Source organism: Gossypium arboreum, chromosome 3 (genome assembly GCF_025698485.1).
Source record: "Gossypium arboreum isolate Shixiya-1 chromosome 3, ASM2569848v2, whole genome shotgun sequence".
NCBI lineage: Eukaryota > Viridiplantae > Streptophyta > Magnoliopsida > Malvales > Malvaceae > Gossypium > Gossypium arboreum.
The window spans coordinates 104197860-104225293 of NC_069072.1; the positions used below are offsets into that span (position 1 = coordinate 104197860).

Here is a 27434-nt window from a genome sequence, read left to right on the forward strand (position 1 = left end):
ACAATGAGAAATTTGATTCGTAGTGAAGAGTGGTCAGATTAGTCAAACAGTGAAACAGGGGAAAGTTTAAGAAAAATCTGGTATTGATTGGCCAAACCTAAAATTCTGAAAATTTTATGGATGGAATATATATGAGTCTATATTCAGGGAAAATTAACGGCAATTGATTTTGAGTTTTTTAGCTCCAGTTATAAATAATTTAGTGACTATTGCTTAGGAAAACAGCTTGTAGTGAATATGTGAATTTGTTGTAAACATTGATAAAACTATTTGAGTTGCTTATAAGCTGTAACACCCCGAACCCGAGACCATCGCCGGTGTCGGACACGAGGGGTTAACAAGCCAAGTTCACATGTTTTGCCCACCAATTTGACATTTCCAGTCAGGCTGGAAGACTGCGTCACCGTCGCCTTAAAAATCATATCTCGAGTTTCAAAACTCGGAAACTGGTTTCGTAAATTTTCCCTGAATTTAGACTCATATATACATCCATGGATTTATTTCTAGAATTTTTGGTCAGGCCAATTGGTACAGTTTATTAGTTAAAGTCACCCATGTTACAGGGATCGACTGCTCTGACCTTCACGCGGTATAACTTGAATATCTCTCTGTACAGGGCTTTAATGCTGGTGCCGTTTGTTTCTAATGAAACTAGACTCAAAATGGAATCTGTACATATAAGGTATGTCTCCTAATTCTTTCTGGATAATTTATAGTAAATTTTAAAGTTGCGACAGGGACCCAGAAACCGTTCTGGCCCTGTTTCACAATAGCTTCAATATCTCTTAACATGTAACTCCTATGACCATTTCACTTCTTCCATATGAAAATAGACTCATAAAGGTTCATTTACATAGCTTATTCACTATTTAATACCATTCCTACAATTTTTGGTGATTTTTCACATTCACGTCACTGCAGCTGGCAGCATCTGTTTTAAGGTAGGTCTTATCTATTTTTGTAGTCTCCATCAACCAACTAGTCTTGCCATACATAGGTTCACATATGATCATTTTAACCATACCAATGGCTGATCATGTGACCAACACTCCCATTTCCAATCCACAATCACATCATGACACCATATATATACATTCAAACCACAAATAGTCTAAGTTCATGCTTCCTTTTACGAGCCATTTTCGCATGGCAGTATACATATACATCGCCACATTTTAAACCAACAAGGGTAGTCCTATACATGCCATTTCAAAGTTCAACCAAAATTTATACCAAAATAGAGGCGTTGATAGTGTGGATGACTTCGACTTTATTGATCCCGAATCCGATTGCTATCGGCGAAATCTATAAAACAGAGAGCCAAAGTAACGGGTAAGCATTTTTATGCTTAGTAAGTCTCAAGGAATATAATCAGCTTTAATTAAAGCAATACATTCACATAACCAAATGCATCATTTCATTAATGCACATTCACATAATCATACTTACTTCACCATCCCAACTCTTATGTTCATACACAAATAACGGCATCATTAAGGCCGATAACTCGTTCCATCATAGGAGCGGATATTCATACGCTCTTACTCCTAGCGCAGCAGCAGCACACGCACTTACCTTGTCATTGGGAAATTTCACAAGTGCATTAGCTGAAATTTTCCAGCAAGCTTATAATTTTCAAATCACAAACCTTCGGAGTTTAACCGGATGTCGCTACTCGTTCAATCGCCCGGGACATAGCCGGTTATGGTAACCCGCACCAAGGCCTCACGGACTTAACCCGGATATCACGATTTGCACAAATGCCTTGGTCTTAGCCCGGATTTAACAACTTGCACGAATGCCTTGGTCTTAGCCCGGATATAGCTACTAGCACAATTACCTTGGTCTTAACCGGTTATAATTTCCAGCATAATTGTCTTCGGGCTTAGCCGGATATCATTCAATTTCTCATGCACACATACATCAATAATCATTGGACATACATATTTCATTTTCGTTACTAAGGCTCAAACACAATTTTAATCACTAGCATAATCGCCTTGGGACTTAGCCGGGTATTATTCGAACACTCATACACACATAAATCAATAATCAATACATCCATATTTCATTCCACATAATTCAAGTAAGGTCACTTCTTGAGGACTTACCTCGGATGTTGTCGAACGGCTTTTACCGCTATTCGATCACTTTTTCCTTCCCTTGTCCAATTGTGGCCCTCTTAGCTCTTGAGCTAATTCAAACAAATTCAATTTATTAAAACCTCATTGTGCTAGCTTATGGCGAATATGACAAGGAGTTTAAATGGTCATATGGCCACTCTTTAGCTTGAATACACAATGGTCATGCACATTTTATACTACATCAAGCAATTCAATACAATTTATTCGAGCATCAAGGAAAAGCTAAGGCCTTCAATAGGCTACCCAAGGCGAATATTCATGTACATGTTGAGGCCAATTATGCACTTAATACCTCACAAAAACAGCATGCATTTTACTAGTTAATGCTTTGCATATTGTAGCTCAAAACTTATAATATAGCATCAAGCACTCATATGTGTGCTAGGCCGAATGTGCTTGCAATTTCACAATCATTCTTCAACATCTTCTTCTTTAAACAACCATATTCATCACTTAGTTCATAACCAAAACATCATGTGCAAACATATATATACATATATGAGCATGGCGAATTTCAAGGTGTCCATAGCCATCCAAAACACAAATTTTAACTAACATGCAAGAAGCATGAACCATGCTCATGAATGCATCATGGCGAATATGACAATCATGCCCTTTTCAACTTCAATCATGATTAAACAAAAGAAAACTCAAAATCTTACTCAAAAGTAGACAATCCATCATTGCATGCATCATCATCAAGCTTCACACTTAGCATGCAATGGCTTTATCACCATAACAACTTTGGCCAAATACCATTTCCATGGCATAACAAAGATTTGAGCCATGGCTATCATGCACATCAAGTTAGCAACCAAAACATGCATGAAACTCCTAACACAACCTCATACATACCTTAATCTTGATGCAAACTTAGCCAAATCTCCTTCTAGATCTCTTCCAAACCAAGCATGAAGCAAAAATCCTCCTTCTTCCTTAGTTTTGGCTCAAAGAAAGGATGAACAAAATTTTTCTTTCTTTCTCTACAACTCACGGCAATGGGGGAATACCACACTCACACACATTTTTTTCATTCTTTTCTTACCCATACACCTTTGTTTATTATTTCTCCCTAATGCACCAACAAAACATGTTTCATGACATGTTTTGCCCATCCTCTCTTGCCATGGCTGGCCACTTCATGTTGGGGGAATTTGACATGCAAATCCCTTATTTTTGCATGCATGAGCAACTAGTCATCACACATTTCCCCATCATACTTTCAAAGTTCACTACTAGGTCCTTTCTAGTGAAATTAGCATTTATAACACTAAATCGAAACATCAAAATGTCACACACAAATTAACACATATCATAGGTATCAAAATAAATTTTAAATTATTTTTATGCCTCGGTTTTGTGGTCCGAAACCACATTCGACTAGGGTCAATTTTGGCTGTCACAATTCTCCCCACTTAAGAAATTTTCGTCCCCGAAAATCTTACCGTAAATAGGTTTGGATATCGCTCTTTCATAGAGTTCTCGGTCTCCCAAGTAGCTTCTTCTATCCGTGCTTGAGCCATAACACTTTCACTAGCGGAACCCGCTTGTTTATAACTCTTTCACTTCTCGCGATAGGATACGAATCGGTTCTTCCTCATAACTCATATTAGCTTGAATTTCAATTTCGATGGACTAATCACGTGCGATGGATCGGATCTATAGCATCGAAGCATCGAAACATGAAAGACATCGTGAACCTTTTTGAGTTCGGGGCAAAATCAAGCGATATGCCTTTGGACCGACTCACTCGGATATCTCATATGGCCCAATGAACCTCGGGCTCAACTTGCCCTTACGGTACGAACTCGAGTATCTTTTTCCAAGGCGATACCTTGAGAAACACTTTATCACCCACGATACTCGATATCCTTACGCTTCGGATCCACGTCGACTTCGACGATCGGAGGCTATCTTGAGACTTTCACGGATTACTTTCACTTTACATTCAGCATCTCTAATCAAATCCACCGAAAATCTTGCTTTCACCGAGCTCGGTCCAAAACAATGGTGTACGACATTTACGACCGTACAAGGCCTCGTAGGGTGCCATCTTAATACTTGATTGAAAGTTGTTGTTGTAAGCGAATTCAATCAGCGGCAAATACCGTTCCCATGAACCACTAAACTCGAGGACGCAACATCTTAACATATCCTCAAGTATCTGAATTATCCGCTCGGATTGACCATCGGTTTGGGGTGAAAAGCGGTCTGAAATGTAACTTGGTACCCAAAGCTTCTTGCAACTTTTTCCAAAATCGTGAGGTAAATCTCGGATCTCTATCAAACACGATGGAAATAGGCACCCGTGTAATCTCACAATCGAGAAGCGTACAATTCGGCTAATTTGTCCATTGAAAAATCCGTACGACGGGGACAAAGTGGGCCGACTTAGTCAATCTATCTACCACGACCCAAACCGCATCCTTCTTACTTGCGACAATGGCGGTCGGATACAAAGTCCATTGTGACTCGATCCCATTTCCACTCGGGTATCGTGATTGGTGAAGTAATCTGAAGGCACCGATGTTCCGCTTTCACTTGTTGACATATTAAACATCTCAAACAAAGTCGTAGATGTCTCGCTTCATACCATGCCACCAAAACCGGCGTTTCAAATCATTGTACATCTTCGTACTCCCGGGTGGATTGCCATTCGGCTACAATAGGCTTCATTGAATTATCGAAATGAGTTCAATTCTTTGGAACACAGACGACTTTTGAACCTCAAACAATCGTCATCATCGATTTGAAATTCCGAGTCCTTGTTCGGCACACACTCGGCCGTTTTGCGACCAACTCGTCGTCGACTTTCTCGAGCTTCTCGAATTTGATGTATCAACGGTGGTTTGGCTTTCAATTCAGCTACTAATACACTATCGGATCGAGCAGACAAGTGCACGTTCATCGCTCGTAAAGCGAATAATGATTTACGACTCAAGGCATCCGCAACCACATTCGCCTTTCCGGGTGATAGTCAATGATCACTCATAATCCTTTAACGGCTCGAGCCAACGTCTTTGTCGCAGATTTAAGTCTCTTTGGGTCATCAAATATTTGAGACTTTTGTGATCCAGTACACATGGCACCTTTCACCAAATAAGTAATGTCGCCAAATCTTTAAAGGCGAATACGATGGCTGCCAATTCAAGATCATGGGTCGGATAATTTTTCTCGTGTGGCTTTAATTGCCTCGGACGCATAGGCCACAACTCGACCTTCTTGCATCAATACACAACCTAATCCAAGTAGGAGGCGTCGCTATAGATGACAAACTCTTTGCGGACTCGGGTTGCACTAGAATTAGGGCTTCATCAAATAAGTTTTCAGTTGATCGAAACTTTTTGGCATTTCTCCATCCATTCGAACTTAACATCCTTTTGGAGTAACCGTCATCGGCGTGGCTATCGTTGAGAAGCCTTTACAAATCGTCGGTAATAAGCAAGCCCCAAAAAGCTCGAACCTCGGTAATATTTCTGGAGGCTTCCAATTAAGTATGGCTGAAATTTTATTGAATTGACTCGAATACCCGATCTGATACCACATGACCCAAGAAGCTAACCTCTCTTAACGAACTCACACTTGCTGAACTTAGCATATAATTGCTTATCCGTAAGATTTGTAGCACTAACCGCGGTGTTCAGCATGTTCGGTCTCATTTCTTGTATAGACCAAGATGTCATCAATGAACACGACTACTGAATCGATCCAAATATGGTCGAAGATCCGATTCATTAAATCCATAAATACCGCGAGGGCATTAGTGAGCCCAAACGGCATCACTAGGAACTCATAGTGACCATATCTTGTTACAAGGCGGTCTTGGGTGCGTCCGAATCTCGGATTCGCAATTGATAATAGCCCGATCTCAAATCTATTTTCGAGAACACCGAGGCTCCTTGAGTTGATCGAACAAGTCATCGATCGTTATAACGGATATTTGTTCTTTATCGTCGCTTTATTGTCGACGATAGTCGATCTACAACCGCATGGTTCCATCCTTCTTTTCACAAACAACACCTGGCGCACCCAAGGCGAACAACTCGGACGAGCAAAACCTCTATCCACCAATTCTTGCAACCGAGCTTTCAACTCCTTTAATTCCGTTGGTGCCATACGATCACGGAGCTATCGAAATTGAGTGGTACGGTACCAATTCGATGCCAAATTCTATTTCCCGAACAGGTGGTAAACCCGGCAATTCTTCGGGGAAAACATCCGGGTATTCACAAACCACGAGCACAGATTCGGGTTTCTTTTCTGATTCCTTGTCATCGAGCACGTACGCAAGGTACGCTTCGCACCCTTTTCTTACATATTTCTGGGCCAACATCGCTGATATTACAGCTGGCAACCCCTTTAAGTCCGTAGACTCAACCCGAATTATCTTGTTATTCGCGCTCCTCAAATCGATAGTCTTGCTCTTGCAATTTACAACCGCATCGTGCATGGTCAACCAATCCAACCCAAGAATAACGTCGAACTCATCGAACGGCAAAAGCATCAAGTCCGGCGGAAAACAAGAACCTCGAACACTAGGGGACTTTTCTTGCACACTTTGTTGACAAGCACGTAATGACCCAAGGGTTTGACACCGAATTACAAACTCGATGAGACTCAATAGGCAAAGTCTTCTTTGGATGCTAAGGCTTCACATATATATGAATGAGTAGAACGGGGTCAATCAAAGCAATCACATTTGTATTGAAAAGAGTGAAAGTACCGTAATGACATCCGGAGAGGCAGCATCCTCGGCGCGCGTATGGCATAAGTCCTAGCAGAGCACGAGCCTCGATCGATGGTAGCATCTCTAGATCCTCTCGACCGCCAACGACATTGCCCATATTTCTAGGTGGCCTACCTCGGCGATGGTAGCACCGGGTTTCCACTCGACTTACATTCATTCATGCATCCTCGGGCAATCCTTCATAAAGTGGTCGGCCGACCCACACTTATAGCGGGAGCGATCACGAAACCAACAGCTCCCGAATGCCATTTGCCACAATGTGGACACTCCGCCCTCTCTCGGCGATCATTTCCACCACTGGCGATCGAAGTGACTCGTGTGGTCACAGGGGGTCGATTGCGTCCTCGTCTAGAAAAGCCCGAAACACCTCTAGACCGGCTCGCATCATCTCGAAATCTCTTTGATGCTTGTTGAAGAGACTTTCCGAGGACCTCTTCGAATTCTCCGGTTCCCACATCACTTTTTGTTTCTCCTTTCTAAGCTCTTGACTTTACAAGCTCGCTCAACAAGTACTCGAACTCTCGTATCTCGAGAATGCCAACGAACATCCTTATATCATCATTCAGCCCATCCTCGAGCGTTTACACATAATGGCTTGGACGAAATGCATTCTCGCGCGTCTGGCTAAGCCTCACAAATTTTCGTTCGTAGTGATGGCGACATAGAACCTTGCTTAAGGTCAAGGAATTCCTTCGCTTTTGGTCGATGAATCTCGGTCGATATACTTTTTGAACTCGGTTTGAAAGAATTCCCAAGTCACTTGCTCTCTAGGTACCACGAAGTCGAGTACTCCACCAATAGTAGGCGGACTCACGTAGCAAGGAGATGGTACACTTTAAGCACTCATCGGGTGTCAGGATAGCTCATCGAGCACCGGATAGTGTTATCCAACCAAAATTCAGCTCGCTCGGCATCATCATCATCCGTAGCCTTAAATTCAGTGGCCCCATGTTTTGAATCCTATCATTGGGGCTTACTTGACCTTATTTGGTCGATCCACGGAGGTATTGTAGGTGCGGGGTTGCATTTGTCGGGAATGGAGGTTGTGGAACAGTAGTGTTAGTTCGAATGTATTGATTAAACCATTCGTTCATCACACTATAAAAGGCTTGCCTAGCCTCGTCATTCGGATTGCTGGCCATAGGTTGAGAGTCCGCGCTGTCCCTTCGCTGGAGCAGGCGCCACACTCTCCACATCATCAGCTATCGCTCGGTTGGGATCGGGATCCATTGCTATAAACAAACACAAAGTCAAATTGTCGAAATCACCACACTATCGAGTCATCATTTAATGGCATGTATAGCTAGACCCCAAACACATCACGGTAGTCCTAGAATCGACTAAACCGTGGCTCGATACCAATAAAATTGTAACACCCGAACCCGAGACCATCGCCGTTGTCGGACACGAGGGGTTAACAAGCCAAGTTCACATGTTTTGCCCACCAATTTGACATTTCCAGTCAGGCTGGAAGACTGCGTCACCGTCGCTTTAAAATCATATCTCGAGTTTCAAAACTCGGAAACTGGTTTCGTAAATTTTCCTGAATTTAGACTCATATATACATCCATGGATTTATTTCTAGAATTTTGGTCAGGCCAATTGGTACAGTTTATTAGTTAAAGTCACCCATGTTACAGGGATCGACTGCTCTGACCTTCACGCGGTATAACTTGAATATCTCTCTGTACAGGGCTTTAATGCTGGTACAGTTTGTTTCTAATGAAACTAGACTCAAAATTGAATCTGTACATATAAGGTATGTCTCCTAATTATTTCTGGATAATTTATAGTAAATTTTAAAGTTGCGACAGGGACCCAGAAACCGTTCTGGCCCTGTTTCACAATAGCTTCAATATCTCTTAACATGTAACTCCTATGACCATTTCCTTCTTCCATATGAAAATAGACTCATAAAGGTTCATTTACATAGCTTATTCACTATTTAATACCATTCCTACAATTTTTGGTGATTTTTCACATTCACGTCACTGCAGCTGGCAGCATCTGTTTTAAGGTAGGTCTTATCTATTTTGTAGTCTCCATCAACCAACTAGTCTTGCCATACATAGGTTCACATATGATCATTTTAACCATACCAATGGCTGATCATGTGACCAACACTCCCATTTCAATCCACAATCACATCATGACACCATATATATACATTCAAACCACAAATAGTCTAAGTTCATGCTTCCTTTTACGAGCCATTTTCGCATGGCGTATACATATCATCGCCACATTTTTAAACCAACAAGGGGTAGTCCTATACATGCCATTTCAAAGTTCAACCAAAATTTATACCAAAATAGAGGCGTTGATAGTGTGGATGACTTCGACTTTATTGATCCTGAATCCGATTGCTATCGGCGAAATCTATAAACAGAGAGCCAAAGTAGCGGGTAAGCATTTTTATGCTTAGTAAGTCTCAAGGAATATAATCAGCTTTAATTAAAGCAATACATTCACATAACCAAATGCATCATTTCATTAATGCACATTCACATAATCATACTTACTTCACCATCCCAACTCTTATGTTCATACACAAATAACGGCATCATTAAGGCCGATAACTCGTTCCATCATAGGAGCGGATATTCATACGCTCTTACTCCTAAGCAGCAAAGCACACACCGCACTTACCTTGTCATTGAGAAATTTCACAAGTGCATTAGCTGAAATTTTCCAGCAAGCTTATAATTTTCAAATCACAAACCTTTGAGTTTAACCGAATGTCGCTACTCGTTCAATCGCCTTGGGACATAGCCCGATTATGGTAACCCGCACCAAGGCCTACGGGACTTAACCGGATATCACGATTTGCACAAATGCCTTGGTCTTAGCCGGATTTAACAACTTGCACGAATGCCTTGGTCTTAGCCGGATATAGCTACTAGCACAATTACCTTGGTCTTAACCGGTTATAATTTCCAGCATAATTGTCTTGGGCTTAGCCGGATATCATTCAATTTCTCATGCACACATACATCAATAATCATTGGACATACATATTTCATTTTCGTTACTAAGGCTCAAACACAATTTTAATCACTAGCATAATCGCCTTGGGACTTAGCCGGGTATTATTGAACACTCATACACACATAAATCAATAATCAATACATCCATATTTCATTCCACATAATTCAAGTAAGGTCACTTCTTGAGGACTTACCTCGGATGTTGTCGAACGGCTTTTACTTGCTATTCGATCACTTTTTCCTTCCCTTGTCCAATTGTGGCCCTCTTAGCTCTTGAGCTAATTCAAACAAATTCAATTTATTAAAACCTCATTGTGCTAGCTTATGGCGAATATGACAAGGAGTTTAAATGGTCATATGGCCACTCTTTAGCTTGAATACACAATGGTCATGCACATTTTATACTACATCAAGCAATTCAATACTATTTATTCGAGCATCAAGGAAAAGCTAAGGCCTTCAATAGGCTACCCAAGGCGAATATTCATGTACATGTTGAGGCCAATTATGCACTTAATACCTCACAAAAACAGCATGCATTTTACTAGTTAATGCTTTGCATATTGTAGCTCAAAACTTATAATATAGCATCAAGCACTCATATGTGTGCTAGGCGAATGTGCTTGCAATTTCACAATCATTCTTCAACATCTTCTTCTTTAAACAACCATATTCATCACTTAGTTCATAACCAAAACATCATGTGCAAACATATATATACATATATGAGCATGGCGAATTTCAAGGTGTCCATAGCCATCCAAAACACAAATTTTAACTAACATGCAAGAAGCATGAACCATGCTCATGAATGCATCATGGCGAATATGACAATCATGCCCTTTTCAACTTCAATCATGATTAAACAAAAGAAAACTCAAAATCTTACTCAAAAGTAGACAATCCATCATTGCATGCATCATCATCAAGCTTCACACTTAGCATGCAATGGCTTTATCACCATAACAACTTTGGCCAAATACCATTTCCATGGCATAACAAAGATTTGAGCCATGGCTATCATGCACATCAAGTTAGCAACCAAAACATGCATGAAACTCCTAACACAACCTCATACATACCTTAATCTTGATGCAAACTTAGCCAAATCTCCTTCTAGATCTCTTCCAAACCAAGCATGAAGCAAAAATCCTCCTTCTTCCTTAGTTTTGGCTCAAAGAAAGGATGAACAAAATTTTTCTTTCTTTCTCTACAACTCACGGCAATGGGGAATACCACACTCACACACATTTTTTTCATTCTTTTCTTACCCATACACCTTTGTTTATTATTTCTCCCTAATGCACCAACAAAACATGTTTCATGACATGTTTTGCCCATCCTCTCTTGCCATGGCTGGCCACTTCATGTTGGGGGGGGAAATTTGACATGCAAATCCCTTATTTTTGCATGCATGAGCAACTAGTCATCACACATTTCCCCATCATACTTTCAAAGTTCACTACTAGGTCCTTTCTAGTGAAATTCGCATTTATAACACTAAATCGAAACATCAAAAATGTCACACACAAATTAACACATATCATAGGCATCAAAATAAATTTTAAATTATTTTTATGCCTCGGTTTTGTGGTCCCGAAACCACATTCCGACTAGGGTCAATTTTGGGCTGTCACATAAGCTATTGCTGAAATTGATGTACAAGATAAATATATATATGTGTGGTAAAGCCGAATGGCTAATGTGAAATATATATGAGATATGTACATGTGGTAAAGCCGAATGGCTAATGTGAAATATGTATGAGATATGTATATGTGGTAAAGCCGAATGGCTAATGTGAAATATGTATGAGATATGTATATGTGGTAAAGCCGAATGGCTAATGTGAAATATATATGAGATATGTATATGTGGTAAAGCCGAATGGCTAATGTGAAATATATATAAGATATGTATATGTGGTAAAGCCGAATGGCTAGTGTGAAATATGAATGAGATATGTATATGTGGTAAAGCCGAATGGCTAGTGTGAAATATATATGAGATATGTATATGTGGTAAAGCCGAATGGCTAGTGTGAAATATGTAGGAGATGTGTGTATATTGTGGCCGAATGACCAAATGTGAAAGGTGTGTAGTATTAAATATTTGATGAGGCAAATGAATTACAAATATAACAGTCGATGTGAATGTTGTAACATGTGATTAAATGTACATGAAACTTGGAAATATATTCCGGGTAAGACCCGATGACTACGTGTGGAGATTATGTCCGGGTAAGACCCGATGACTACGTGTGGAGATTTTGTCCGGGTAAGACCCGATAACTACCGTGGGGACTATTCGAGCTAAAGGTTTAGCCGAAGATTCGAGTAAAGCATAAGATTATACGACTTCACAGTAACAATTGGTAATAAATACGTTTAATGTGTTAAGCTGGTCAGGTATGCATTTTGAGATTATATTTAAGCTTGATTTGGACTAAATCACAAGGTCGTTATGTGATGCATATGTGAGTAAAGCAATAAGGCATTCTATGATTATTGTGCGTTTGGTCAATGTGGAAAGTTAGGTGAAAATATGTAATGTACCTATGTTTATAAGAGATCACTATCAAGTGAGAATTTATCTGCCTATTATATATGATGAGGTGGGCATATTCGGTAAAGTGATGGTATGCCCGAAGGAAGAGTGAAATAAAAATATGAACAACTATGTTATAATTTGATTGTTATCTGTTGACCTTTGCTTAAAACTTACTAAGCATTGTAATGCTTACTTCGTTTACTTTGTTTCCTCTGTTTTATAGATCTCATTTGGAAGCTACAGGGCTCGAGGATCATCGACAACTAGTCACACTATCAACGTCCTTTGCTTGTTACTATTATGTTTTGAATTATTTTATGGCATGTAAAGAATAGACCAAAGGGTAGAAGAATATTTTGGTTAATGTATATAAGCCATGCGAAAATGGCATCTTTTGAATGTGTACTTATAGCAGTTAAATTGTATCCCTGACTGTCTTTAGTATTTACCTAAAGGAACGTTCTTTATAAAAAAGAAAATATTCAAAATTTTTACTATTCGGATATGAGCTTCAAGTCCGGTAATGCCCCTTTACCTATTCCGGCGACGGATACTGGATAGGGGTGTTACACACACTGCCATGTAACGTGATCTTGTGTCACACATGGCTAAGACACACGTCCGTGTCTCTGCTCGTGTGGACAAAAATAGGCCATTTGAATAGCCAATTTGCCACCCCAATTTGGGTCAATCTACAAGCAAAGAAATAAGCATGTACCAAATTTCAAACCAAAACATAAGCCACTCATGACATATCAATTCCAATCAAATACAAACTCATAAGCCTTACCAATCTATATCAAAACATAAGTCAAAAGCTTGTCAAAACATTTCTTTCTATACATCATTCAATTTCATGCTAAAACTTGCCAAAACTTACCAAAATTTACCATTTCCTTTGTCCAACTAAAACATATCAAATATATCATATTGCATCACATATCTTATACAAAAACCATGACATATCCACAACCATACCAAGCCATATCACATGGCTAAATATATATACATCACAAAACATAATCCCACAACTTCTAGCCTATACATGCCATACTTTAATATATACATTTTCAAAGTACCAAAATGAGGTTCGGTAGTGTGGTGATGATCCTTGACGATCCTCAAGCTCACAGTAGCTTTAATATCTATAAAACAATACAAACACACACACAAAGTAAGCTTTCAAAAGCTTAGTAAGTTCGTACCAAAATCATCAACAGTATATAAAATATGAAACACCAACACATAAGTACTTATAAATTCTCAACTCATCTATCAATTTCAAGCCAACATCATCCATATGTTTACACCAATTCAATAAACTTTATATGCATAATACCATCTACCACATAGGTATTATACTTACCTGAACATTCTCGTATTCATTCATTTTTATTCTCACCTCTTGTTCGGATATTTTAAGACTTTCTGAAGATTACGAAGGTTTTAAACATCCACACACTTAGTGCTTTAAATATTAGCCGAAGCTACAATAATTCCGCACACTTAGTGCTTTCTCAATTAACTGAACCTATCTCGGTATCGCACACTTAGTGCCTCATATAGCCAAAGCTAGTTTAAATTGCACACTTAGTGCCAAATACCATTGATTTATCATCATATTCATCCAAACTAAATGTATATACAATCTATGTATAAACACAACATCAAAACATACTTATAACATCATGTTTTACGTACGAACTTATCTTGTACTCGAAATTGTCGACTCGGATCATCTACTATATAATCTTCTACTTCCTTCAGTCTAAGTCCGAATTCCTCTTTTCTTGATCTATAAGTATTCAAAATTAACCATTTTATTCACTAAATTATTCAAAACAATCCATAGACACATATTTAGGGCATTTTGCAAACTAGCCCTCACATTTTCACATTTCGACACTTTAGTCCCTAATTCACAAAATCACAAAATACACAAAGTTTTCTTGTACAAAAGCTTAGCCAAATTTTCATAGCTCTCATACAAATCCATACATTTCATTTATTTCACATTTTAGTCTCTTAAAATAACATTTTTACAATTTAGCCCAAATTACTCAATTTCATCAAAAATTCAAAGACAACATATGTTAACCCAAAACATATCTTTCATAATTCATCAACTAACATCACAAAGCTCATATTTTATATCTTTCATAATTCATCAACTAACATCACAAAGCTCATAGTTTCATCGATGGCATAACTCAAAAGCATCAACAAAATCAGAAATTGAGACATGGGTTTGATAGTATACTAAGCAACGATTACAAAAACGTAGAAATTATCAAAAACCGAACAAAACTCATACATTAATCAAGCTTCAACCATAGATGAATGAAAACCTAGCCTTTGGATTTCTTTATTTCAAATTTTCGGTCAAAAATGATGACAATAAGGATGATTTTATGATATGTTTTATTTAACATAACTTAATTACTAAATACCAATTTTAACCTTATCTATTTCATTAAAATTCCACTAACTATTGTCCATATTTTTCCATTCATTAAACCAATGGTCTACTTGCATCATAAGGACCCCTCATGTATAAAGCCAAATCAAATAGGCACTTTTAACATCTGCCACACAGCTTTTACATTTTATGCGATTAGGTCCTTTTTATTAAATTAAGCACACAAACATTCAAATTTTCATATGAGACTTTCACACATGCTAATTCACACATCATAAACACAGAAAATAATATTTAAACATTTCTCTGACTCGAATTTGTGGTCTCGAAACCACTATTCTGACTAGGGTCTAAACCGGGCTGTTACACTCAAAGTGAACTCAGAGTTCAATGTACGCATGCCTAAGCCTATTTGTGAGGATTAAGAGGATCAATCAATGAAAGTCACAATGGGGACGAGTAAGAGCGGTGGCCTCTTATGAGTGAGACATACAAATGAGAAATACAATGCAAGTTAGACAATGACGGAAACATAAGACAAGGAAAATGTTCCAAAAGGTAGAATTACATGATAGAGAGAGTAGTTGAGAATTAGCTGAGGCATCAAGACCGTTCCGAGATAAGTCAAACCAGTGCCATTCTAAGGACGCGACAAGGGCGTTGCAAGAATGGATAGGGGAGAATGTCATAGATCACAGATCAAAACTCCTGACCATTGCATACAAAACATCCCATAGAGATCAACTTATGAAATGGGGCTCATTTGCCTGGTTCGACTCGTGAAACCCATGGAGAAGCCCATCTACTAGAAGCTTTGGTGATCCAGTGAAACATTCCAATAAAATTAGAGCTACTAGGGTAATTTATGTAAATCGTAAAGAATAAAGATGTATAGAGTTTAAATCCCTCAGGAATCTCATCTTGTAGATAGGCACAAATCTCAATCGTTGATGGAACTCAATCTGTACATTTGGTTTTGGGGGAGCTCAACTATAAATAGAGGCATTTCCCTCATTTGTATTCACCCAGTTGTAAACTTTTAAAGTAATAGAATACTTTTGAAAGCATTTACACACTAAGTGTGCGTTATTTTTTCTGTGGCTTTTTGTTTGCTCTTAGCTTCTTTTGTTTTTATAATTTTGCTTCTACTTAACTTCGATACTTAAAGAATTTTTACGAGATTTTTAATTTTCCGAGAGTAGGATAATTTAGGTGGATTTAAATAGAAAAATCGTTTAAAGTCACATAATTTACTAGACTAAAAATCTAACCTCGTGACAAAAAGACACTCTTAAAATTAAGTACTAATGGAGTAGACGAGAAAATGGACAAAATGTGCATGAAAAGTGCGAATATCCTTTACATTACCATGATTTTTTTTTTATCTTTTGTTATGTAAAAAAATATAATTAATCTTTTAAGTCTTAATTTATTTATAGAATGATAAAACACAAATAACTTATATAGATTTCAACTCAATAGATGTTAATAAAATTTACTGAAAATAATCAATTACATAATTTAATACTAATAAATTTTAAAATATTGAAAACTCTATCACCCAAATCATTAGCATGGGCATATTTTTAGTCAAATCTGAAGTTTGGCATTTTTATTAAGTGCCTTTTCAAGTTCTTAAAACACTCAAAATCTCTCACAGCTTTTACCAAAAGAAAAAAAAAAGCTCACAGTAATTACGAAAAGCACTACAAGTTTGTGGCCTTTGTCCATAAATAGCATTCCATAGACGACGTTTCCTCTCTCGGAAAGTGGACTACTTGAAGGAAGGAGCTCTCAGGAGAGACAGTAAAGAGTAATTTATATAAAGGTGACATTTAATTGAATTGCCCTTTTTAACATTGAGCTGTATTCAAGTAAACAAACAGTCGTAAAAAGAAAAACCCGATTAAGTTTCTTCCTGTCTTTTCGTTTCATTTTACTTCTCTCTCTCTCCCTCTCTCTCTCTCTCTCTCTAGATTCTGAAGTGAAATTGTTTGACTGTTATCTAATTTAACAGGGGAGATTACTGTCTAAAGAAGTGTTTCTAATTTAGCAGGTAATCGCATATGATGGGTGGTGGTAGTGCGGTATATGATGACTGCGAGTTTACCTCGCCTTCCAACGGAGCTAAAACACTGATTTTAGTTGGGCGTACGGGCAATGGAAAAAGCCCAAGCAGTCTTGGCATCAAGTCCTTTACCTCAAAGATTAGCCCGTCTGGGGTAACTAGAACTTGTGAGTTGCAAGACAACAGTGCTCAAATATGGGCAAATTTTTAATGTCATTGATACTCCAGGTATGGTGGAAAGGGTATTCATTTAATCCAAGGTTATCAAGGTTATCAGTGCATTTACTATAAAAGACTTATAAAGCATGTCCTTGCAGGGCTTTTTGATGCTTCAGTTGAATCTGAGTTCATTGGAAAAGAAATTGCCAAATGTATCGATCTTGCGAAGGATGGGATACATGCAGTTGCTGTAGTTTTCTCATTAAAGACTCGTTTTTTAGCATAAGAGAAAACTGCATTTCAGTGTTTGGAGACTTTGTTTGGAACCAAAATTTTTAGCTACATAATTATAGGGTTCACTAAATGGGGATGCCTTGGAAGAGGACGTAACATTGAAAGATTATTTGGATGATGGTCCACAACCATTAAAGGTTGTTTCCTAAATTAAATGCAACTTGATTTGTGTAGTTGAAATATAGCGATGGTAAAAATATCCTGAGTACTTGATTCAGATTATATTATTTTTTATTCAAAATTAAAAAAATACATTATATAAAAAAGTAAATTGATTTTTTTAATTTTTAAATTTTTTACTGTTAAAAATTGTGTGGTACAATGACATATAGGGTATCATATGTACCTTATGTTAACGTAAATGAACTATGAACCAATTTTTAACGTATATTGAATCTAATATATAAATATTAAATTATTATTTTTTGAATATAGGGATCAAAATACAATTTAATTTTTAATATAGAGTATTCCATGATACTTGTACTTAAGTAATACATGTCCTTCACTTGAAATCCAATAGGAGGTTCTACTTTTTTGTGGACATCGATTCGTACTCTTTGACAACAAGACTGAAGATAAAACCAAGAGAGTGAAACAAGTTGATGATCTTGTCTCACTTGTGAACATGGTCATAGCGCAGAATAGTGGGCAACCATATTATGATGAGTTGTTTGTGGAACTAAAGGATAGTCGGGTTTTATTTTAGTTTGTAGGGAATTTAGTATAAAGAACTTATGTGAGTAATTGTACTACAGAGAGGGGCAACTACATGTGATAAACAAGAAGAGGTTGCTTCTCTAAAAGGCTACATAAAGCAAGAAATATGCAAGGAGCAGAATGAAAGATTATATGAAAAGCTGCTTATGCGTATTTCTGAGTTGGTAATCCCCCTATCTTCTTCTTAATTTGATGGTTACTGTTTATAGTTTAGTCAAACTTGCAACATAAAGCATAAGTATAAACCCAATTACAGAAGGAAATTAAACCATATAAAATGTGACTTTAGAATAATAATAAAAATCTCAGTTTGTAGCCTACTTGTATAACTGCCCCGAAAAGTGAGTAAAACAATAACTTAAAATATAATTAGCTTTCGACATAAATGAAGGCTTGTAACTGTTTACAGAATTATTAGTTAATAATGTTTATCTTATTTGTTTGTTTTACATAAAAAGAAATATTTTAACGACAATTAATAAGTTCACTCAGGTGCCTCATCAACTTACTAGACATCCTTATCATACATTTGCTTTTTTTTTTCGACTATTAGCTTTCATTTCATTCGCTTTTTACTCATGAGTTAGATTAGATTTGAGTCGAGCTTATATAAGATATTTAGATCAATTTTTAAGTTCGGTCTTAGTATAGCTTAAATTATTTTTATTTTAAAAAATATAATGCATTAAAAAATACTCAAATAAATATTTTCTAACACATTAAAAATTATTTATACTAAAAAACACTAACATAAATATAATAAATATTTTATTGTATTAAATACAATTTTAAAATTTTATATTTCAAGTTATATTATTAATTGAGTTAGGTTTTTTTAGGGTTTTGGATAATAGGTTTTTTAATACAAATATAATAAATTTAATTATTATTAGATTAGTTATTAGATAATATAAATAATTAATATAATTAATTTTTATAATATTATATATTCAGGTTGGGCTAGATTAAAATAATCTTGCTCAAGGTTTGACTTACATAAAAAATGGATCTTAAATTTTACTCAAGCTCATTTTTAATTTTTATTTTAATTTTGTTAGAACTAAATGACCGAATCCTTATTTAAATAAAATACGGTGGTAAAATAAAATAAAAATAAAATCCATATAGAACTACACTTCTTTTATTTTATTTTAGAATAAGATTTTTAAAATCTTATTAAACTCTATCTATTTTATATTGATTAGAATAAGATGTTTTAGTCTTACTAGAATATGGTTTTACAAGCCTATAAATAGACATAATCTATTACTCTTGTATTCATTTGAATTCGACATAGTGAATTTTCTTCTCCTCTGCCTGTGGTTTTTTCCCGAAAGGGTTTCTACGTAAAAATTTGTGTGTTATTTTATTTTATTTTATTTTTCACAAATTGGTATTTGAGCTTCCGGATTGTTCATCTCGATCACAGTAATGGCGTTTTTGAAGTATGAAATTCCGCTGTTGGATCGCAACACTAGATTTGTGTTGTGGCAGATTAAGATGCAAGCAGTTCTTACGCAGATAGATCCAGAGGATACCCTGCTAGGGATAGGTAAGATGCCTTCGACATTAACAAATGAAGAGAAAAAGCCTAAGGATCGAAAGGCATTAGCACAATTACATCTGTATTTGTCTAACGAAATTTTGCAAGATGTGATGAAAGAGAAGACCGCCACTGCATTATGGAAGAGGCTAGAACAAATATGTATATCGAAAACTATAACAAGCAAGCTGCATATGAAGCAGCGCCTTTATGCTCATCGTTTAGAGGAAGGTGCGTCTGTACACGAACACTTAACAGTATTTAAAGAAATTCTCTCAAACTTAGAGGCCATACAGGTTCAGTATGATAAGGAAGATCTAGGGTTGGTTCTACTCTGTTCGTTGCCCCGTCTTATTCAACCTTTAGAGACACAATTTTATATAGTCGCGAGTCTCTCACAGTTGATGAGGTTTATGATTCTTTGACCTCGTATGGTAAGATGAAGCATCTAATGGTTAAACATGACTCTCAGGGAGAGGGTCTTATTGTTCGTGAGAGACAAGATCAGAATGGTGATGATGATCATGGAAGGACATAGGAACAGAATCCTCGCGGTAAATCTAAGTGTAGATCAAAATCTTCAAACAAAGGTAAAACTTGTAACTTCTGCAAGAAGAAAGGGCACATTAAATTTGAGTGATATAAGCTACAGAACAAAATTAAAAGGGAGGTTGCGAATCAAAAGGGAAAACAATCAGAAAATTTTGGTGAAGCTGATGTTGTAAAAGACTACAGCGATGGTGAACTTCTAGTCGCTTCGGTCAATAATTCTAAAGTGAGCGAGGGGTGAATACTTGATTCAGGCTGCACCTTCCACATGAGTCTCAATCGGGATTAGTTTATAACTTACGAAACAGTGTCTCAATGTATTGTTTTGATAAGAAATAATACTTCGTGTAAAATCGCAGGTGTTGGAATAATTAAAATTAAGATGTTTGATGGAGTTGTTAGAATACTTAGTGACGTACGACATGTTCCAGAATTGAAAAGAAATTTAATTTCATTGAGTACTCTTGATTCAAAAGGGTACAGATACACAACTGAAAGTAGGGTTTTAAAGATTTCCGAAGGTTCTCTTGTTGTGTTGAAAGGGCAGAGAAGGACTGCCAAGTTATATGTTTTGCAGGGTTCTACTGTTATTGGTGATGCAGCTGTCACTTCCTTTTCCTTGTCAGATGATGATATTACTAAACTTTGGCATATGCGGCTAGGGTATATGATTGAGAATGGCACGGCAGAATTGAGCAAAAGAGGACTTCTTGATGAGCAAAGAATTTGTAAATTGAATTTCTGTGAGCACTGTGTTTTTGGAAAGCAAAAGAGAGTTCGATTCACCAGAGGAATCCATAACACGAAGAGAACGTTGGAGTATATTTATTCTGACCAGAGTGCTTTCAAGAGGTGGAGCTAATTATATGCTAACCTTTATTGATAATTTTTCCAAAAAAGTTTAGGTGTTCTTCTTAAAGCAGAAAAGCGATATATTTTTCGCATTTAAGTATTGGAAAATTATGACTGAAAAACAAATAGGAAAACAAATAAAATACCTCCGTACAAACAATAGCTTAGAGTTCTGTTCTAATGAGTAATAGATTTTGCAAGTCAGAAGGGATCGTGAGACACTTGACAGTTCGCAATATTCCGCAGCAAAATGGCGTTGTAGAACGAATGAACAGAACGATCATGGAGAAGGTTCGATGTATGTTGTCAAATTCCAACTTACCAAAGTCATTTTAGGCCGAAACAACCTCTACTGCATGTTTTTTGATCAACCGATCCCTATCCGTTGCTATTGAGAAAAAGACTCCGCAAGAGGTATGGTCTGGTAATTCTACAAATTATTCTGATTTAAAGATTTTTGAGTGTCCTGCGAATGCTCATGTTGATAATAAAAAATTGGAACTGAGATCTATTAAATGTGTTTTTCTTGGTTATAAAACTGGTGTAAAAGGGTATAAGTTATGGTGTCCTGAAAATAAAAAAGTTATGATTAGCAAAGATGTTTTTTATGAAACTGCTATGCTACCTAACTTATCTCTTAAAGACTCTTCCAATAAAGAAAATCAAAAGCAGGTGGAGCATCAGATTAATACAGAATCGACTCCTCAAGCCAGTACAAAAATTGAGAATAGAGTTGCTTCTTTACCGCAATACTCTATCGCCAAAAATAGAACTAGAAGAAAAATTAAACCTTCAAGAAGTATGCTGAGGCTGATCTAGTTGCTTATGCTTTAAATGTGACTGAAGATATAGATGCAAATCAAGAGCCATCTAATTATTCTGAGGCGGTTAGCTGTGAAGACTCAGAAAAGTGGATGTTTGTTATGCAAGAGAAGATGGAATCACTCCACAAAAACAAAATATGGATCTTGTAAAACTTCCTAAAAGTAAAAAGGTTGTTCGTTGTAAATGGGTGTTTAAAAAAAAAGAAGGCACTCCAGGAGTTAAAGAATCCAAATATAAAGTAAGGCTTGTTGCAAAAGGTTACAGTCAAATTTCAATAGTGGACTTCACAGATGTGTTCTCCCCAGTTGTTAAACATAGTTCGATTCGATCTTTGCTTGGTAGTGTGGCCATACATGATTTGGAGCTTGAGCAGTTAGATATAAAAATTGCATTTTTGCAAGGAGAACTTGATGAGGATATTTATATGCAGCAATAGAGGGTTTTACAGTCTCAAAAAAAGAAGACTATGTTTGCTTACTGAAAAAGTCCCTTTACGGTTTGAAATAGTCAACAAGACAGTGGTACAAGAGGTTTGATTCCTTTATGACTTCTCATGATTTCAAAGAAGTAGTTTTGACAATTGTGTTTACTTTAAGAAAAACAGTGATGGTTATTTTGTGTATCTATTTCTTTATGTTGATGACATGTTGATAGCAGCAAAAGATAAAAGAGAGATAAGAAAGGTCAAAACCCAACTAAGTGAAGAATTTGAGATGAAAGATTTAGGACCAGCAAAGAAGATACTTGGTATGGAGATTCTCAGAGATAGAAAAGCAAGTAAATTGTACCTAAGTCAGAAGGGGTACATTGAGAAAGTTCTTTTTAGGCAGAGTGCTAAGCTTGTTAGTACTCTTTTAGCAGCCCATTTTAGACTTTTATCAGCTTTGTCTCCACAATCAGATGATGAGATTGAGTACATGTCACATGTTCTATATTCTAGTGCAGTGGGATCTCTTATGTATGTTATGGTTTGTTCACGTCCAGATTTATCATATGCAGTTAGTGCAGTTAGTAGATACATGGTGAATCCTGGTAAAAAACACTAGAAAGCAGTTCCGTGGATTTTAAGATACTTATGAGGTACTACTGATGTTTGCTTACAGTTTGGAAGAACTAGAGATGGAGTCATTGGATATGTTGATGTTGATTTTGCTGGAGACCTTGATAGAAGAAGATCTCTCACAGGTTATGTCTTTACAATCGGAGGTTGTGCAATCAGTTGGAAAGTTACTTTGCAAACTACAGATGCTTTGTCTACCACTGAAGTTGAGTACATGTCAATTATTGAGGCTTGTAAAGAAGCTATCTGGTTGAAAGGACTCTTTAGTGAACTCAATAAAGACCTTCAAATTAGTACTGTATTTTGTGACAGTCAGAGTGCAATCTTTCTTACAGAAGATCAAATGTTTTATGAGAAAATAAAACACATTGATATTCGGTATCATTTTGTTCATGATATTATTGCTTGTGGTGATATTGTTGTGAGCAAAATTAGTACTCATGAAAATCCTGCAGATATGATGACTAAGTCACTTCCTATAACCAAGTTTGAGCATTGCTTAGATTTGGTTGGTGTCCATTGTTAAAGTTAAACCCTTAAGGAGTTTTATGGAAGAGGTGGAGAACTTGTTCGTTGAGAGTTCGCGATGAAGAACTTGTTCATTGAGAATTCGTGTGAAGGTGGAGATTGTTAGAATTAAATGACCCGAATCCTTATTTAAATAAAATACAGTGGTAAAATAAAATAAAAGTAAAATCCATATAGAACTACACTTCTTTTATTTTATTTTAGAATAAAGTTTTTTAAACCTTATTAAACTCCATTTATTTTATATTGATTAGAATAAGGTGTTTCAGTCTTATTAGAATATGGTTTTACAAGATTATAAATAGACATAGTCTATTCCTCTTGTATTCATTCGAATTCGACATAGTGAATTTTCTTCTCCTCTGCCTGTGGTTTTTTCTCGAAATGATTTCCACGTAAAAATTTGTGTGTTATTTTATTTTATTTTTCATAAATTTAAATCGTTTTATTTTTTGAGCGAATTTTTAGACTTAGGGAATCAACCATCAGCAACTCTAATAATATTGTTTAAGTATCGGTTTTCCCATTTCGCAAATTGAATGTCATTTTATGATTTCACCGTAGGTAGAGACAAAGTTGAAGAGGCTTGAAGAGAAGTTAGCAAAGGAGCAGGCAGCGAGGAAGTTAGATCAAATGAAATCAGACGAAATTAACAAGCTTAGAGAGTATTTAGAAAATGCACAGAGGGAGACTGTGGAGCTCTGCAAGAAAGCTAAAAATAAATGTGCCATCCTCTGAATGCTATTATTTTATATTTATGTCATTTTAGATTTAAATTATTTTGAGTTCCTTCATTCGCATTTGATATTTGGGAAAACATTTCTTCACCCCTTGATTGCAAACATTTGATCGCTGGACAGGTGCCTACATCTTCCAACTTTACTTTTTTCATATACATGAAAACTCATATTTTTCTGGTTGTATGAAAATGTGTCAATTTAAGAGTATAAATGAAATACTAGTACTCACAAATTACTAGAGATTGATTCAAAAAAAATTCTAACTTGATTTGATAATTATTAAGCCGAGCTCAAGCTATCAATCAAGAATTCAAACTTAATAATACTTGGAGTTAAATGACTGATGAATTTTATCGAGCATTTTATATTTTTATATTATTAAATTACATTATTACCCTTTAATATGTATTATAAACCTTAAGCTTAATTATTGACTCGAGCTCAAACTTAAAAATAGATGTTTGATTAAGCTTGAGCTGAGTATTGAGCTTCAAATTTTGAGTCAAACTTGAGCTCGAACTTAGCAATATTCAAGCTTAGCTTGGCTTGATTGCACCCCTATGTCAGACCATATGCTTCAAAAAAAAATGAATGGTTGAAACCACGTAAACAAGGAGGATGGAAACTGTACTAGAAAGGTATACACATAGACAAACATCGAAGCAGGATTAACTGAACCATAGAATTGAGTCAGATTTGTCATAAATATATTAGCCATTCCTATAGAACATTGTATGTCATAAATTTATAGACATCTGCTGAAAGGTATATAGATAGATGCTTTAATACTTCACTCATCTTCAACTATTCACAAATTCCAACCCATAAGCTGTGGAACTTGAAACCATGGGAAGCATTTCCAAAGTTAAGTACGTACTTGGGGAATCAGTCATGGAATCAGTCATCTGGGCTAAACTGTAGCATGGAAAAAACTTCTCAACTATCTCATCTTCAAATGATCATATGATCCAGTACTGGGAAAACTATAACCAGGAAATTCTACATGCCATTTGAAGTTAAGAATGAACTTAAGGAACCAAAAGACACCAAAGGTGACAAGTCCAAGGAATTTCTTCTCTGTATGAAATGAGCAACATTTTTTTCTCCGAAGAACTTTTCAACTGGACTGCTTCCTTCTTAATGCCACCACTATAGTCCATCAAAGGGCATGAGTGGCAACCAGAGGTTTGGGGCCATGCATGGATTCAAGTCTTGACTAACTTGTGTTGTGTTTCTTATGATAGATGCATGATATGTTACCATAACAGCATATGGTAACAGCAGCAGGCTACATGAATAGAGCAAACACATCCAGGTCAAAACTCAAGGGATTGCTAAAGCCAGTAATCTTATCCAATTCATACTTAAATGAATCCAAGAAGAGACCAAGAGAAAGGCCAGCTTTCCAATAGTTAAATATGGTGATCAGACTCCTAACATTGTTGAGTACAGGAAGAGAAGCCCTATACATGAGGGCTCCTATACCCTCTACAACAAACACAGCCAAGGCAGCGGATAGGATATCCCAGTCACCTGTCTGCCCAATAAAAGTTGCAAATGCTGTTGCACAATAAAATCCTACCAAGAAAAAGAGTATCTTCATGGGGAGATTTTTCCTTAGCTCCTGAATCCTCACACCTAGTTTGGTTTGAATACCTTGGATGGCCCTAATTAATCTGGGCCGCCCACCGTTGCTGGAAGAAGGATCAAACCCACTGGCATCCACATTGCTTCTAACAGACCATTCCATTTTCCTGCAGAAGATAAATAAAAAATAAAAACCACCCAGAAGTTCAATTACACCATGGATACAACCTTCAAAGATCATACCACCCTATTTGACCTAAATTTAACGGCATATTTCTGGGACCAGATGCATACCTGAAATTATTGACATGAATGAAACATGGCTGAGAATGGAGCTTCCATCCAAAGGAGCAAACATTCTTATGAGAGCATGGTCCAAGATTCAAAGCCGCATCACTTGAATTGGAAAGCTTAAAAATGGAAACAATAGAATTCCGAGACAACCTGGTTGTCGTGGTCATAGCTTGGGATGAACCTACAAAGTGACAATTCATTAACCAACAGCATCATGCGGCAAGCAGATGTCAGAATCAGAATTCTTTAAAAAGAGAATGGAAAGGGAAGATTAGAAAGAGATGAGAAGGTTTTAAAATTAAAAAACAAAATAGAAAAGAAGATGCAATGAGAGACAGAGAACGTACAAACAACGGCCTGCAATTGCAATTGCAATTGCAATTGCAGTGAGGGAAACGCAGTGGCTTAGTCAATAATTTGCAGAATCCAATCGAAAGGAGATAGGGGGAGAAATTTGGTAAGCCCAAAATAACTAAATGATGGTACAATTTTGGGTAAAATGATACAAATTCCTAAACGCGTATAAACTACGGACGGTGCTATGCTATACACATGGATCTGACTTGTATGAGGAGGATGCCTATAAACTTTTGGATATTGTTTCTTTTTCTCCATCTTCTTCTAATAATTATCATTGTTTCATATTATATTTTTAAAACTTTTATAATTAAATTTAAAATATTTTTATAAAACTATATTCCTAATTATAAACTGTTCCTACATATTTCTTATCAAATAAGTGCCACATAATTATATAATATTTCACTGTAATCCCGTAAAGAATGTGTGATGAAAATGATACAAATCAAGGAGTTGATTGAAACAAATTTGATGAGGTTTTATTTCTTTCTTTCTTCAAAATGGAGTCCATCATTCATTATAATTTGTTGAGATTTTCTCTCTTTCTTTCTTTAGGATTGAGTCCATCCTTGATTATAAGGATTCTTCAACTCTTTCCCTGTAAAAGCTTCATGTGTTGGAGGTTATATATAATGTAACTTTTCTATTGTTAAAGATATACAAACATTATTTCATAATTGTGTTGATTTAGATGGTGCCAAAGCCTCCTTCAATTTTTTTTGGAATTGAAGCAGACATAATTATTATTTATGTTCAACGCTTCCATTGTAAGCTCCTTCCTTGTAACACGGTCACTATGTCTGGTTCTAAAAAGGGTGACAGTGGTTCTCATGAGAAAACCAACAACCTTACAATTGTTTTTCAAATATAGGAAAATTCTCTAATCACCCTAGAACGCCTTGATGGAATCAATTATATTGAGTGGTCCCTAAATGCCCAGGATAAGATTTGTGGAAGAAAGCATTGGGGTTTTATTTTAGGTACGAAAGTACCATCAAAAGTTGAACT

The 27434-nt window shown here is 36.5% G+C and overlaps 1 protein-coding gene and 1 pseudogene across 4 annotated transcripts; one reads left to right on the top strand and one right to left on the bottom strand.

Annotated features, from left to right (window-relative positions):
• Positions 1-16572: 16572 nt before the first annotated feature.
• On the top strand, positions 16573-24183 carry LOC108471639 (immune-associated nucleotide-binding protein 9-like; annotated as a pseudogene).
• A 670-nt stretch (positions 24184-24853) lies between these two features.
• LOC108472537 (ycf20-like protein) lies at positions 24854-26624 on the bottom strand. 4 transcript variants are annotated; one of them, XM_053026202.1, is made up of 3 exons: positions 26067-26624; positions 25768-25939; positions 24854-25473 (listed from the first exon to the last, which is right to left on the bottom strand). In XM_053026202.1, the coding sequence occupies exons 1-3, from the start codon at positions 26264-26266 to the stop codon at positions 25402-25404; spliced, it is 444 nt and encodes a 147-aa protein (XP_052882162.1). In that variant the 5' UTR covers positions 26267-26624; the 3' UTR covers positions 24854-25401. The 4 variants fall into 4 exon arrangements, with proteins under 4 accessions (XP_052882162.1, XP_017629564.1, XP_052882163.1 ...); XM_017774075.2 differs by having other exon boundaries at positions 24854-25939; positions 26067-26247; positions 26414-26621; XM_053026203.1 differs by having other exon boundaries at positions 24854-25100; positions 26067-26621.
• Between the last annotated feature and the right edge of the window lie 810 nt (positions 26625-27434).